This window comes from Gracilinanus agilis, chromosome 2 (genome assembly GCF_016433145.1).
Source record: "Gracilinanus agilis isolate LMUSP501 chromosome 2, AgileGrace, whole genome shotgun sequence".
Lineage (NCBI taxonomy): Eukaryota > Metazoa > Chordata > Mammalia > Didelphimorphia > Didelphidae > Gracilinanus > Gracilinanus agilis.
Window position 1 is genome coordinate 135,742,380 of NC_058131.1, and position 17,318 is coordinate 135,759,697.

The 17,318-nt window shown below is 33.3% G+C and overlaps 1 protein-coding gene across 1 annotated transcript in view; it reads left to right on the forward strand.

Annotated features, from left to right (window-relative positions):
• The window catches only part of MACROD2 (mono-ADP ribosylhydrolase 2), a 2,270,665-nt gene that overhangs the window by 1,250,654 nt on the left and 1,002,693 nt on the right, over nt 1–17,318 (forward strand). Inside the window, exon 6 of the mRNA XM_044663418.1 lies at nt 10,913–11,034. Coding sequence (XP_044519353.1) covers nt 10,913–11,034 — 122 coding nt within the window. The remainder of the gene's footprint in view (nt 1–10,912; nt 11,035–17,318) is intronic.

Below are 17,318 nucleotides of genomic sequence, written 5' to 3' on the forward strand. Positions count from 1 at the left end.
CCACTAGGAGCAAGCTATGCTGGCAACCATTGGATTTTGACCTGAATAGTACTGAGGAATAGAAATGCCCTACATAAACCCTATAAGCTTTTTTTCTTGTCATAATGGGGATTTAAAAAGAAGGAAATAAGCATTTATATACTGCTTCTATGTATCAGGCACTATGATAAACACTCTACAAATATGGTGCCTGTTTTCCCCTCCATTCCTTCTCTCCTTTCACAGTGAGAGATATCCTTTCTATAAGCTTTGAACTTGAAGGCAATAATATGATTCTTATAGTACAACGCTTTCTATTCCATTAAAATACTAATTCAAAATTCTAGTTCTTCTCTCTCTCTCTCTCTTTTTAAGTGTCCCAGTAGAGAGTGCAGAGAGGAAAAGGTTTATCTACTATATGGAGATGGGGTGCTTAGAAGAGAACTATTGATTAATTCCATTGAGGTCTCATTGACACCATGTTGCACTTTAATGAAATACAATTATCTCTTCCACATCAAGACTTTCCCCATCATGGTTTCCATACATCATGAGTTGGCATAAGAAATTAAATGGGAATTTTGCAGAAGCTGCAGACTACATATGAAGATGAGCAGACGGCAGAGAAAAGGTTTAAAAAAACTCAGAAATGCATACTTAATCCAAAATTTTCAACAATATGTAATAAATACTCTATAAAAGACAAAGAAAAAAATCAGACTTCTTCTCTGATCCAAAGGGAAGGCTAAAAGTTTTAGGTGGGTTTTCCAGATCACAAGACAATGCACCACTAACAGTTGCGATGTATGAGGGATAACTGAATTTATCTTGTATCACTTTATGAAGGTATAATTAGACCAGAGACTGGGATATGTTTATGCCATTAGTTTGGTAGGAGGGATGATCCCTGAGGTCAATGTACTATAGAAAATGAGATGCTCAACCTGGTGTCAAAAAGACTTGGGTTCATATACTAGCTATGTGACCAGTAATGATGGATAGATGAACCATATGATGAATTAATTAAGTTTTACCTTCATTCATTCCATTCATGTATTTGGAGCAATATTCAGTTCCCCCTAATGGTGCATTACCATATTTATCCTGTCAATCATAATTCTAATTGTATATGTTTTAAGGAAGAAACCAATATAAACTATTTGATTGAATGTTTGAAGGTAAAATCACTAAATCTCTTTCAACCTCAGCTTCCTTATCTGTAAATTGATGATAGATGATACCTCTCAGGATAGTTGTGAAATTCAAATGAAATAGAGTATGTAAAGTGCTTTGTAGTTTTTGTTTTTTTTTTAAACCCTTGTACTTCGGTGTATTGTCTCATAGGTGGAAGATTGGTAAGGGTGGGCAATGGGGGTCAAGTGACTTGCCCAGGGTCACACAGCTGGGAAGTGGCTGAGGCCGGGTTTGAACCTAGGACCTCCTGTCTCTAGGCCTGACTCTCACTCCACTGAGCTACCCAGCTGCCCCTGCTTTGTAGTTTTTAAAGCATCATGTAAATGCAAATTGTTATTGTATATAATTATAATTCTGTATTTGGCAATTTATTAAAGTTCCCTTCCTGGGCCATAGGCTGTGGAGTGGAACAAAATCAAGGATAGATGCCAGAACTTCATCTCAAGACTTTTGGTATGGATTGTCTTAGAATCAGTAAGGCTAGTTTTGCATCCAGCACTACAATGTGCTAGTTTATGGCCTTGAGCAAATTGCATAACCTCTTTAAATCTCCTTTCCTTTTCTTTAATATTAGATCATAGGCGTTAGAGCTCTAAGGAACTATCATCTAGATCAGAGGTGTCAAACTCCTGACCAGCAGCAATCATTACAGTCTGCAACACTCTCGAATGCTGGTTAAAATGGATTAAAATCTGACTAGAAAATATTTAACAAAATAAATAAAAACACCAAGAGAATATAGTGTAAACACATGGGTTTCTAAGTCAATATGCTACTGGCAAGGATCCTTACCTTGAGTTTAGTGACCTGCATTTCTTGTTAAGTTTGATATGCCCTGTCCTGGATCAGCCCCTTTATTGAGGAGGATAAGGAAAGTATGACTCAGTTATTAAAAAAAACACTTATCTAAGGTCACACAGGTCCTATGTAAGTCAAGATTTGAACATAAAATTTTTGCATCCAAATCTATTGTTCTTTTCATCAGGCCACACTCATCTCTTCTCTGTGTTATGAATTTCAAGAAAACAATAAAAATAAAAGTTTAGGCATAGTGTCTGGAAGATAATAGGATTTTAATACATGTCTGTTGAACTCAATTAATAATAACAATTAGAACTCATATAGTGCTTTAAGGTGTACAGAGTGCGTTACAAATAATATGTCATTTTATCTTCATAACAACCTGACTTGATAGATGTTGTTAGTCCTGTTTTATAGATGAGTTAACTAGGGCAGAGCATAGTTCCACAGTCTCTCAACTTGTAAGTGTTCAAGGCTGGATTGGAACTATTTCTTTACTCCAGGTCCAGTACTCTCTCCTCTGCATCATTTCTAAATCTTATATGAATAAAAAATATGCTTTTGGAGGTATTAGATCTGAGATTGAATTCATGTTGGGAAATCCCAGTAAGTGGCTTCCCTGTGTTTATTTTTTATTTATTTGTTTCTTTTTTTAAAAACCCTTTCCTTCCAAGGCAGAAGAGTGGTAAGGGCTAGGCAATGGGGATCAAGTGACTTGCTCAGGGTCACACAGCTAGGAAGTGTCTGAGGCCAGATTTGAACCTAGGACTTCCTGTCTCTAGGCCTGGCTCTCAATCCACTGAGACACCCAGCTGCCCTCATGCCCCCATGTTTATTCAATTGCTATCCAATTTAAAAATCTTGAAGAGTTGCCTTGAGACATTATGAGGTTAAGTAATTTTCCCAAAGTCACGCATTCAGGATCTATGGGACATGAACTCAGATCATCTTGACTGGGAAGCCTGTTCTCCATCCACTATTCCAGTTCTGTCAAACTCAGAAAAAAAGTGGGGACCACCAAAACCTACATAAGCATCCTTGCCTCTCTGTACTGACTTTAGAAACCATATATATATTAACATTATCTGTGTTTTATTTTTATTTATTTCATAATATTTTCCTATTAAACTTTGATCTGGTTCAGCCATCTGTGTTTGATTCTTCTGTATTACAATGCACTTTCTTCTATTCCTGATTATCTCTTATAAAATGGGTCTTTAATTTTACTAGAATAAAATTTGAAAAAAACACATTGTATGCATGTACTATTTTAGAGATCCTTAGATGGCATTAGAAAAGTGAGATTAGATGTCTTATCCTCTTCAATACTTAAGGTCTAAAACCCTTGTCCAATACTGATTGTTGTTGATTTTTGTGTTAAGGGGTGATGATGGTTTAGAATATTCTGGCTTTGTAACTAGTATCCTGAAAATTTAGTGGAAAGTGGATGTCATACAACTAAGATGATGTATGAGAAAGGTTTTCTTTCTTTCTCCTTTTTGATTGGAAAAATTGAAGCTTCTCTGCTCTTTCTGTTTTTCAACTATTAGTATTGATAATCAGTATTGTATCCTTAATTGTCATAGAAGCATTTCTTCTGAGCATTGTGGAATTTAGTCATCATTCTTATATAGAAACAAGAATATACTATTTTTGGAGTAAAATCTGTCTCACTGTCTGTGTATAACACACAAGATAAGATCAGTTTTCACATTTTAAAAATGCTGACCCAGATCTAGTCCAAGCTATGGATTGTTCAAATGAACTGAGGCCCAGAGAAAAAATATTTATCCAAGGTCACATAGCCACTTAGTGGTAAAATAAGAGTTGAAACCCTAAGGTCCTAATACCTAGTCATGAGTTCTTTCAGATTTCAGTAGAGAATACAATATAGCATGGGAAGGATCCACATACTAGAGCAATAAGCAATTAAAATAATGAAGGTAATTTCCTTTAGAGCCTCACATTGATTCACCAGTAGCTTTCTAGACTTGAGAGGTCACTGCATTAGTCAATATTAACACTTGCTCCTGGTGCTGTAAATTTAATATACAGGATAACATACAAAATCAATATTTAGATTGTATATTGGGAGGCTGTTTTATTGGCCATTTGTCCTCATGATCTTTTGTTCTCAGCTATTTCCATTTTTAAAATGAAAATATAGATTAGATTAGTTAAGTTTTCAATAATAATTCACAAAGGTGTTGTCTTTGGGTCTTTGAAGTAGGGAAGTAGAAGTAATGCAGAAGTAGGGGATTGTGAGAATTCTCAGAGGTCATGGAATCCAACCTATGCAGATAAAAAGCATGGTCATCTTCTCCAAAAATGATCATTCAGTATCCACTCAAGGACCTTCAGTGAAGGGAATTCACTAACTTCCAAGATAGCCTATACTATTTTGGGATGGCTTGGATAGTCAGGATATTTATTTGGCTTCAAGTCTCTTGACCCCAAGTCTCTTTGTCCTCTTCAGATATTAAAATCATGTCCCTAAAGCCCAAATGACAAGACTATGTCATTTCCCTGTTCAATAAAGTCTAATGTTCACTACTGCTTCCAGGATCAAATGTAAAATCCTCTTGTTTTTAAAGCCCTCCATAACTTTATTTATCTTTTCAGTCTTTTTATACCTTAGTCCTTTCCATATAATCTATATCAGTTACTCTGACTGTTGCTGTTTCTTGCATAAATCACTCTATCTCCTGACTGAGCATTTTCATTAGATGTTGCCCATTCCTGGAATTCTCTCCCCCTATCACTTCTGCCTCCTGGGCTTCCTTGGCTTTCTTAAAGTCTCAGCTAAAATCCTACCTTCTTCAGGAAGCCTTACTGTCCTTGTATTTGTGATTATTCGATTTATCCTTCATATTTATCTTGTTTGTACATAAATGTTTGTATGCTTTCTCCCCCCATTAGATTGTGAATTCCTAAACAACAGGAATTTTCTTGGCATCCTTAGTATCTCTAGCACTTAGCCCAGTACTTGACACATGAGTGATATTTAATAAATGTTTATTGACTTGAGAGTGCATGGTCTGAAGTCAGTAATACTCATCTTCCTTAGTCCAAATCCCATCTCCTACACTTACTAGCTGTGTGACTCTGGGCAAGTCACTAAACCCCATTTGCTATAGATCTTCATCTATAAAATGAGTTGGAAAAGGAAAAGATAAACCATTCTAGTATCTCTGTCAAAAAATAAAAGGAGTCACTGAGTAAGACACAACTGAAAAACAATAAATAGCCAACAGCAATAATAAGTAAATATGTCTACTTATATAAATTCAGAATTCCAATAACTAATAATTTAGGTCTTAATATTTGTGAAACAGGTACTCTATTTAGTTTTGTGTTAGTTGATATCATGAAGCTGAACAAAGAGTGCTAGTTTTGAAGTTAAGAGGACCAGTTTTTAAGACACTACAAACCTGAAGCAACTTCACCTATGCCTTATCCATTTACTCATAAAAATCCCCAAGCCTTCATTATTAGAGGACATTCTTATATATGGAGTTCCCTTTGATAATAAATTCTCAGATCATTTGCTTCTTCCTATAAACAGGTACCCAAGAAGTATTTATTGATAAAAGGTGGTAATCGGTTGGGTATTTAAGTAAGAAATGAAAACTTATGTAAATCACCTTGTAAACCTTAGAATCCAAATAAATGCTACCTATTATAAATTCTGAGATAGCTGCAATTCATTGGTTAAGAACACTGAGCCTAAAGTGAGGAAGATCTGAATTCAAATCTAGCCTCCATATCTACCTAGTTGTATGACTTTGGGCAAGTCACTTAACTTCTGGTTGCCTGATAAAAGGATCCATTGGATCCACTGGAAAAAGAAATGGCAAAACCACTCCTATATTTTTGCCAGAAAAACCTCATGGATAAGTATGGTTCATGGGGTCATGAAGAGTCAAACATGACTGAATGGCAACAACAACATTATAAATCCTAAACAAAGTTATTTTATATTTCTTCATAAGAATATACAAGCGATGAAATCCCTTTATTATTAATGAGAAAACAGTCTACAAATCTCCCCTATCCCACAGTGACACTCTTTATTTTAGTCATAGCCTAAGGCTTCACAAATCAATGGCTTTGGATCCATAAGAAGTCTGCTCAAAGGAGGATGGATAAACTGCATCTCCACACTCCTACCCCCAATATACATACATACTTCTAGAAAAAAAAATCCTTAATGCATATTACCTATGTAGAGCAGGTCAAAAAATATTGTATTTGTATGCAAAGTATAGTTTGTTTCATTAATAAATCAATTTGCCTATAGTCTATTATATATAGAGATGATCATGGAATCAGGATAAACAGAGTCCAAATCCTGTCTCTGCCACAAATTGGCTGTTTGATCCTTGAAAAGTCACTTCAGCCCTTAGTAACTTGGACAGTTCTAAGATTCAATGCTGCAATAAAGATGCCAATTGACATTGGCATGGGTTCCTCATTGAATAATTTCTACACCAATGAAATCAGTTCCAACACTCTTCGTACTTGGTCTTGGGACTTGACAAACAGTCAGTTTCCAAGTCTGCCCCTGAGGCTTTTTTAAATGGTGGGACATACACAGCCTGAATTGCACAGCCATAGTCTTTGAGAGTCTCCACAGCATAAAGAAGTGTCAGTGAAGGACCTCAGGGGAGAAGGATATAATTGAAATGAAAATAATATAGGCCTTCAAAATGCAAGCAAGTTGAATTGTTAAAAGAGTAGAAAACTGGAAAAGTAATTTTTTTTTGAGCTGAAGTGATAACAACTTTCTTCCAACAGCTAAATCACTTCATAAATCAGGCATCTTATGAGAGCCAGGAAGCCCTTCCTTGAGTTACTCTCATGAAGTTATTTTTAATTGATAGTGATCATCTTAAAGCATTCACACCTCTACAAATAAAGGTGCTGGATCATTGAATGTCAGATCTGAAATGACTTGGAACAGTTTTATACTCATGGTCTTTGGCCGGATTAATACTATATTAGGTAGTTCTGTGATACTGGTCAAATTGGTCTCACCTCTCTTTGCTTCAATTTTCCCTAAAAGGGACAAGTTGAACAAGAAAATAACAATATTTGATGTTTATACAGCATTTTAAGGTTTGTGAAAAGCTTTGCAATGAAATATTATGTGATAATAAGATTATCTGAGACAGCTAGGTGACCCAGTGGATAGAGTACTGGGTCAAAAGTCAGGAAGACTCCTCTTCCTTTGTTCAAATCTGACCTTAGGCAGTTACAGACAGTTAAGTGACCTGGATAAGTCACTTGACCCTGTTTGCCTCAGCTTCTTCATTTGTAAATGAAATGGCAAAGTACTCCAGTATCTTTGACAAGAAAATCCCAATTGGAATCATGAAAAGTCAGCATAGCTGAAATGACTGAACCACAATGTTTATCTGATTTAATTCAACATCCTTTTAATATTGGAAAATTACGAGCCCTATTACAGCAGAGGTAATTGAGGCTCTACGACAAGTGTCACAAGTTATTATGTGTTTGGGGAATAATTTGAACTCAGGTCTTCCTGAACTCCAAGTCCAGTTTTCTATCTAATTTCTAATATTATACTAGCATGGGTCATCAAAAAATTGTCCCTAAGATCAATTTTATCTCTGAATTCTTTGAAAGAGTTAATTCCAAAGAAAGCAAATAAAAGTTTTTAATGTGAAAATGGCAACAGCTGACCAATATATTGTTGTTTGTCTTTCCGTTTTCGAAGAGGTCAAATGACATTACAGGATGATGTTTTCATTTGCTTGTTTGTGAATCGTAGTTGCGTGAAGCAGAGTAGCACAAAGCCATCAGCCTCAAACTTCTAAAGTCATTGAAGTCCAGTCTCAAACACTTTAAGTGTTGTATCATTTGATCCTTACAACCACTTTTTGGAGAAACTTTATTTGATATTATTCCCTTTTCATGAATGAGGAAAAAGAACCACAAGCACATTCTTTACACTCATAGCCTGATTATTACTCTAAGCATCTATATACAGAATAAGTAGATGTTTAAATATTTTTATGTATATATATATATTCATATATTTCAAGGAAATAATTTTCCCTATCTCTGCTTGAATTACAATTAGACAAACCATTTTAATAGTCCAATCAAAAGAAACACATTTTACTTGTTATCTAAATATTTCTTGGTAGTTATTTTTATACTAATTTTCTCTCCACCCTTCTCCCTAATAATGGTTATAGAATATCTAATGTGCTTTCCAGATGTTGACATAATCTATGCAGTGATGTTATAAAGAAGAATCACTGTATTTCCATTTTTCTATGGCTAAATTAAAAGAAATAGTTATAACTTATGAATGATAAATATGTACAGAGAGATGATCAAAGTTAAAGATAAAACACCTGTCCTTAGATCCACAAGTTTGGGTGACAGGAAAAAATTCTTCAAGATTATTAAGTTGATACCATTCCTAGCTTCTTTCCTAATTTGGCTGGCTATTTGTATTCAATAAATTTTAATTTTTTTAACGAATACCCAAACTATACCATCAACATGTAAAAAATAGAATAAAAGAGTAAACATTAGTACAATTCACCAAAATTTATATGAAAATAAAAAAATGAAACATTTATATAGTATTTTATGGTTTACGAAGTATTTTGCTCACAACAGCCCTGTAAATGAGTAATGGAAATGGGATTTTCTCCATTTTACGTACTGGAACATTGATGCTTAGAGAGTATAAACATTGTCACCTAAACAATAAATATCAGAGCCAGAATGCAAACTTAAGCCTTCCATTCTACTACATTGTTTATGTTAACCATCATTTTAAGGGCCATCAGATCCCAATGTAAAATTGTTCATTAAAAAGTACCAAGTTGGGAAGAGAGGAATTCTCACAATTTAAATATGTGAAATTCCTGCTCATTGTTAGCATTATCATAAGAGATAATGATTCAGCTTTCTTTAATCTATTTTAATTATTATCATCTACATAGGAAACAATACCTCCTTTTTCTTCCAGACTTAACAGTTCTCATTTTATTCCACTGCCAAATGTATATATGTAAAATAACATCTGTGTGTAGTCATTGGTGAAAAATTTCTACCTGTTTTGATCACAAGTTGTCATCTCCAATGTTATCTGACAAGAGTTTGAATGCCTGTTTCAGATTTAGTCTTTGAAACCACAGAATGGGACTTTTCTCAAGATACCATGCAGCAGTCTTGACAGCCAGCAAAGTGTCTATGTAGGCAACATGTTCTTGAAATGTGCTAAAAGTTTAGTGATTAATTTCATCCTTTCCAAATTCCCTTTGCCAAATTTGAACTAACATTGTTCTTTTTTCCCCCTCCAGTGTATTCTCATTCTTTTATTGTTAACAAGTGACTTTTTTCACCCCATGTGAATTATTCTGTATGAAATATAAATGATATAGCAGACAAGAATTTTATCGCCAAACCACCCATAAAAAATGTGTCACTTACCATTTTGTCTTGTGTTTGTCTACAGGCCAAAATAAACTTGGGTTTTGTTGAAAAACGAGTATAACATTGACAAAGTATGTTAATTTATCCTAATTGATGGTGGTGTTTTAAGGGTAGAGGTATAAGGCTCTCTCAAGTAATTGGGTTAAAACTTGTGTTAACCTTCTAATATTTCCTGGATTTAAAAAATTCCATTTTCCTATTCCTTCATTTTAATGCTTGCTCATATAGTAGCATTTTTAGAAAAATATGTTGGCTATATATTTCCTAAAAAAAAAAATATGAAATCTGATCTTCTAAATGCCATTCAAGGCTAGCAAATCTTTTTTTTAAATTATGATATGGGATAAATTCCCTCATTGTAGCTTTCCTCATCTTTTTGCTCTGGCCTTAATATTCTAATTGGTATTACATTTATTCATATATATGTCTCATCCCTTATTAGAGTATATATTCCTTCAATTCGAGAGCCATATTTTTTTTTAAACTCGTCTCTAATTTTAGAACAACTCTCTGCACAGAGTAGGTACTTATCAAAGTTTTGTTGAACTGAGTTTACTTAAAAAGGATAAAATGTAATTAAAAAGAAATATCCTATCTGAGATATAAACTTATTAAAAAGTAATAGAGGACCTATAGCATGTATAAAAAATATTCTTCACAGTTGAACATTTTTTTTAAATTGAAGACAAAAATTTTCCTTCCTTGACACTTACATGGATCTGTTGTCTCTTGCATAAATATCCCTTCTTCTAGTATAGATTACAAATTATCCTATTCAATTCTCATTTGTCTTTCTCCACAGATCCTATACTAAGGATCATCTTATGAGTTCAAGGGCTTCTTTTGGTTCTTTTAATACTTCATGATCTCCAATTCAATATTAACTCTGTTATTTTTCACTGTTACTAAATAAATGACACCTTCCCTACCTTCATTCTTGTGTATCTTTAGGGATTTATGTTATCCCAATTCTCATTCACAAGTCATTGTAGAATATTTAAATAAATTCTTGCCAATTAGTAAGGAATATTAGTAAAATAATTTGCATACAATATGTATAACTGTTGTCTTGTTTAAAGAAGTTGTGATGGTTAGCTTTGACAGCCTTTCTATGTTGTTTCAAAATTGTCACTTTGTAGGTGATTATTTCTCAATTTATCTCCCACAGAGAATTTGTCTTTTGATAGGGTGTAAGTAATGTCCTTCTTATAATAGATTTCACTTGAGTCTGATAGCTGTGGAACCTTTTAGTAATGGAAGACTCCTTTTCATAATTATCACCTACATAGGAAATTATATGGATGAGTTTGCTATCACAAATCTATTACAGTGGAAGCACGGTCATTGTAATTCCTACTTTGCTTATTTCTAGACATCAAGAAAAAATTGCTTAAAGAAAAATCTACTAGACAAAATATGTGTAATAATAGATGTATATTTTTCACTTTTTTATTTACAGATGTCATCCACACTGTGGGACCTATAGCCAGGGGTCACATCAGTGATTCTCATAAAGAAGACCTTGCAAATTGCTATAAATCTTCTCTGAAGTTGGCAAAAGAAAATAATATCAGATCAATTGTAAGTTATATATACAAGTTTATTTTTTTCTTATTGCCCATCTCTGTCATTTGAAACCATGTCTTATAAAATGATGTGAATGTGATTTTAATAAATCTGAATGGTAAGAACTCTTTCTTTTTAGCAACTTTTGGCCAGAAAATATGAAGAAATATTGGAAACCAATGGTTGATAGGGATAAGAAAGAAAAGAATTAGAGATAAAGTGAGAGCATGCATATGACATGTTATATTTTATCTATATGTAATACATATGTATATTGGTTAATTTTCTTATCTCGCCTTTCTCATGTAGATAAATTAAGCTGTCATGGGATCATAAGATCATGGCTTAAAAAGCTAAAAGGAATTTTAGAGGCCATCTAGTCCAGCCCCTTCATTTTAAAGAAAAGAATACTGAGACCTAGAGAGATTGTGTCTGGACTAAGGTCACAGAAGTTGTGATAGAAGCTGATCTGGATCCAGGTTTTCAGATCGCAAATCTTATAGTTAGTTGTTTTTTTTTTTTTTTTTTTTTTCCCCAATGTACCATGCTATTTTGTTCAAATTCACTTAAACAAAAAGCAGTCTGAATTCTGTCTTTAAAAATTAAATTAGTTATAGTTTTATTCACTATAAATAAAAAGACTCACTCTTCCCATATTCCAGCAAGTTCTCAAACTGATGAGAGATGAAAACAAAACTGAGTGATTTCATGCCTTTTATAATCAAGAATTAGCGTAAACTGACTCTTGGTAGATGGTTGAGTTACCAGTTCTAAAATTTGCCTCATGAAAATCTATAGTCTTTCCTAATAGCCTGTCCAGTGCCTAATTATCCATTCTATTTCCAAGTAATGCTGGGAAGGTAATGTTATGAAAAATTATATATATAATTTGTGAATGAATATAAATGGGGAAGGGCACCTTGAATCATTTCACATAGATTCTAACCTTGATATAACTGAGAAGCAGAAAGATGGCTGAATATTTAACTTCTTAGATTCAGAAAACTGAATTAAAAGGGCCTATATTACTTGAAAATGCAGAGCCAATGGTTTTGTTACTTATATTTTAAGGATTATTGTTCCTTCATCTTATATGCTGAAGCTAAACCAGAAATTTCCATTGAACTAATTTTTTGCTGAATACTAAAATCTATATATGTAATTTTACTCACAAAGTAAATTTTCTAAAGTAACAATGTTATGTTTCTCTACTTCCTAGTCTAAAATATGAAAACTTTGGGTTAGCCAAGTATGCAGGTCATTTTTACCTTTGAATTATTACTACAACAAACCTGGATATTCAATTTCACCATCTTTGGCTTTTCCAATTTACTCTTTTCAAAGGGATCAATTTATAAGCTTTTCCTCTGTCTAGAGGGAAAAATAAATCCAAGAGAGTTGGAGTTCACAGCAAAAAGAGAAATGACTCCAAATGACTGAACCACTGATCCAATGGGTAAATTGGTACTCCTGAAGAAAACAAAGAAAATGAAAAGAGGTGTGCACACCCCAGAAGTAATTAAGGTATTGTCAATATGGCTATTGACTGAAAAGTAAGAGCCTGAAATACTAGGAAAGATGGAGATATACACAAATCTCCAAGTCTGCCTAATGTGGATCTCAGGGCCCTAAGAGAATTAGCTAATGAATTTACTCCACCACTGGCAATTAGTTTTTAAACACCGTGAAAAGACAAAAGGATATCAGAGAATTGGGAACAGGACTGCTCCACTTAAAGGGCAAGATGAACAGCCTTCCGAATAAACTCAGAAACCTACCCAAATAATCATTGCTATTGGCATGACATCAACCTTTGTGTCATGAACTTTGTTCCAAAAAGACCAGAAGTGAAAGAGCGTGGTGAGTGGCCTCCCTTTGGGGGATGTCAGACATCCTGGAGGGGTCTTGTATGCCATAGACAAGTCCAATTTGGTTTGTTTAGAATGATCAGATAAACAGGAAATTAGTGGACTTTGCAGATAGTGCTCAGTTATCACCTTTTTCCAAAGAGAATAGAAAACCACTTACAGAGGTGGGAAATGTGGCAACAATTAAAATTTTTATGTGCCTCATATATTTTAGAAAATGTGATAATCTCTGGCAATGCAAAGATAAACTATCCTTGCCCTGAAGCATCTTATATTCTACTAGGGAATAATACTCACAAAAGAAAAGCCAAGATAATTTGAAGAAGGAGAGAGTTCTTACTAGGGAATATGGGAAGATTTCTCTGAGGAAATGGTTCCTGAGGAGAACTTTAAAAGAAACTAAGGACACTTAGAGTTAAGGAGGAAGTATGTCTTAAGTAAGTAGCTACATGAGCCCAAGCAAAGATATGGAGGCAGAAAATGGAATACTGAGTTTGGAGAACAGAAAGTGGAGCCATTTATTTGGAATATAGTGTCAGCAAAGTGGGGGAAATAGGCAAAAAGCCCGGAAAGATAGACTAGAACAGGACCATAAAGTGCTGTATATACCAATATGAGAAATTTGTGTTTTATCTGATGAGAAATAGAGTGACAATAAAACTCATGATCAGACTTGCTTTTGGGGGAAGATTATTTTGACAATCATGAACGAGGAGGATTGATTGGAGAGAGGAGAGGCTGAAAGGAAAGGACCAATCAGGAGAGGATTGCAGCAGTTCAGGAGAGAGTCAGTGAGGCAGGAAATGAAATCAGTTTCTATGAACCACAATGAATAGCTGAATTGGATGACTGTATGGTGAGGTTTGTGTTTATTTAACTGGTCTGAATCATCATGAGTCATGAATTATGACTTTCTTCTCACTGAAAAGTACCATATGCCAGCATTATACACACAATAATGATAAGATATTTACCTTATTACTAGCTATCCTTCTCTCATCCTATCCATTATCATGTTTTTGGTTAATATTATCCAGTCTTTTATAAGAGAACAGGGTCATGTGAGTGATATTAGCTATTATTTGTATTGTTAATAAGTACACATCATAATAAAATTACTTTGAATTTTATATTCCTTTCTTATGTTTCAAAGTAAATTTAAATATGATGATAGCATGATAGAAAAGAAAAAAAATTATTGGCATATATTCAATTTCTCATCTAACATTTCTTAATTGACCAAGTCATTCCACCTCTTTGACTCTAATTCCTTCTTTATAAACTGGTAATAATATTCATATTTCCTATTTGATGGAATATGTATGTCTTTAGAACCTTGTAAATTTTAATATGTTATGATAATTTCAATTGTAATTAATAATATTATTTCATGGTATCTTCTTGTAAAAACTTAGACCTAGAAGAGCCTCAAAAAAAATTAAGACCTAGAAAAGTATCATGGTATGAAGCAAGAACATTAGGACTAGGATTCAGAAGACCTGAGTTTTGGCTCTGTAACTTGGTTGATTTATTACTTTAAGCAAATCTTTTCATTTCCTTGGTCCTCAGTTTCATTAGTGATGAGGTCGAACCAGATGATAACTATGGCCCATTCCAGCTCTAATACACTGTGTTTTTATTCTGTTATTGAGAGAGATTATTTTTCTACTTTAAAACACATTCCTATATCATTACCTTTTAGTTCATCAATGGAGTAAAAAAAAACCTTAGATTTTCTTTCATATTCTACTTTGTATTTCTGAGGGTTTAGAAACTTTTAAATGCAACATATATTTGAATTTAAATATTTAAAAAAGGCAATGTGACATAAAGAAGAAAATACTTGACTCTGGACCAGGAAATTCGGGATTCATATTACATTTATAACATATATTAGCTCTGTGACCTTGGGAAAGTGAAATCCCTTCTCTGAGCCTTTATTAACTATTGGTAAAATGGGTATAAAGATTTCTAGAACATAAAATGGGATAATATTTATAGATCATATTGCAAGTTTGAAAATACTATATACATGTTAGCCATCATCATCATTATTATCATTATTATTATAACTTAACCTTATGTTGTCATTATTCTCAAATGAGATGAGGTATGTAAAGACATTTTCAGGCACTGTATAAATGTCAAATGTGAACATCTCATGAAGTAAAATAGCAAATTAATCAACTGATTTATTTATCTAATAAAATTACAATTACCAATATAGAGACCATGATTTCCAGAGTGGATATGTGTAGTTAAACTGTTTATAACCTCACCAAATTGTGTATATACCCATTATACCTTTGATTTAAATAGTTAAAAAAATAAATTTGTTGCAATTTTAACATATGCAATAAACTATGAATAAGATATAATATATATGTATATACATATATATATATATATTTAATGATCATACCACATAGAATAGATAATGGTTTAGAAATGAGTCTCTAGTTCTTTTTCTGGAAAATGAGGTTAGGCTAGATGACTTTTATGGATCTTCGGCTCTAAAATCTTATATTCCTTTAATACTAATTACTTCATGTGATTTTAGTCAGACTGAAGAAGAAATATGAGGCTATAGATCTGACATGACAATTTCTGCATAGGACTTGGACTAAGGGAATTTGGATGTGAAAAAAAATCTTTACAAATCCTCACAGGACAGATTCATGTGCCATCAATATAGATAGACCAAAATGATATATACTCTACCCACCAAATCAGATTATAGCAATCTAAAATTTTTAGTCTGTGCTGGAAAGATTAGGAGACATTGAACTTTTGCAGCATCTTAGGGCCTCAATGTATTGGTGGAAGTTGTGATATTATATTAAACCGTTTTGCTAAAGTATAGGTGTTCATTTGAAGGCATAGTCAAATGAATCTTATTTTCTTATACACATTCCCTACTGAGTGTGTTGCCATAGCAATGGGTCCTCATCCTGAAATTCTTAAATGGTGCTTTTATTTCATTATCTGAATCTCCATTACAAGGCATATCAATCAATAGACTCACTTGTTTTAGCCTTCCCAAGCCTTCTAACTCTAACCTTTTAATTTGTTTCTTCTTCTATGCCTAACATCTCAGTACTTTCCTTCAAAATATTATATTCTTCATTTCTGATGTCGACATTGGGATTATAACACTATATTCCATTTCCTATCATCTACTGCCTACCATTATTTGTCATGTTTATATCTAAGGGTTTGAAGGATTCATGTTAAGACACATAAGAATCACCAATGAGAAGGCATGAGTTGTTGTGTTCTGTATCAGTGAAAGGGGCACCTAAATCAGAAACAGTTTCATCTAAATATCTATGTGCTAAATTCTTAATTTCTGAGCTTGAGAGCTGTGCTCTTTTTCATTCCTTTTATTTCTTTCTATTTGTGTATATGCCATAACCCAGATAAAATCTTGTTTCTTTCCTTCTCTCCTTTCTTCCTTCTTTCCTTCTTTCCTTACTTCCTTCTCCTATTTAATTTTTCTTCTTTTATTGATATTTAGTTTTGACATCACAAACTTTTACAGATCACAAGTTGCCCTACCCCAATTCTCTTGTGACAAAAATAAAACAATTAAGCAAAACTAACAATGCAGTGCTTTTTTCTGAAAGAACATGCAACATTCCATATTTGTAGCAACTCTACATTTCTATTTTAAAAATAAAAAAATAATTAGCAAAAACACATTTTCTGTTCCTCTAACTCCAACCCCTATAGACCATTGGCTTGCTATTAATACTTCATTATTCTTGTCCCTGAATATCATATGAAAACTCCTTGAGATCAGAGATTGCTAATTTTTGTCTTTTTTTCCCCATCGCCTTATATAAATTAAGAGTTTGTTAAGTGGTTTTTGAACTAGGTTGTTGGATTTGTTTTATAGCATGCCAGTTTCAACATGAGTATCTCTACATATTAATGAGTAGTTTGCATTCATTAAATATTTTATGATGGATAATTTGGTGCATGCAGTTTAGTTAGTGGATATTAGGATATCGTAATATCCTAATATTAGGATTTTAGGTGGAAAAGCAGATATTAGGTGGAAAATTCAATTTAAGGATGCATGGGGCATATATGTAATTTTGAAAATCTGCCAAAGAATGGTTTTGGTTTTATTACCCAAACCCTCTAACCTAGCTAATATTCCTATTTTCACAGTAACCTCATTTCTCTAAATAAAACTCCTTCTTTAGTGCATATGGGCATTATACATAAGACTAGATATTTGGAAGATACGTGCCAAAGATACATAGAACTAACTAATTACAAGTGTCAGAATCAAGAAAAAGCTCTACTTATTAATGCAGAAAGAAAAAATTAAAAGTTATTCCTTTCTCTAACTCCTTTGTGGGAATAGGTAACATTATACAGAGCCAAACCACAGCTTCTTCAATAGGCACATAAACCTATAAA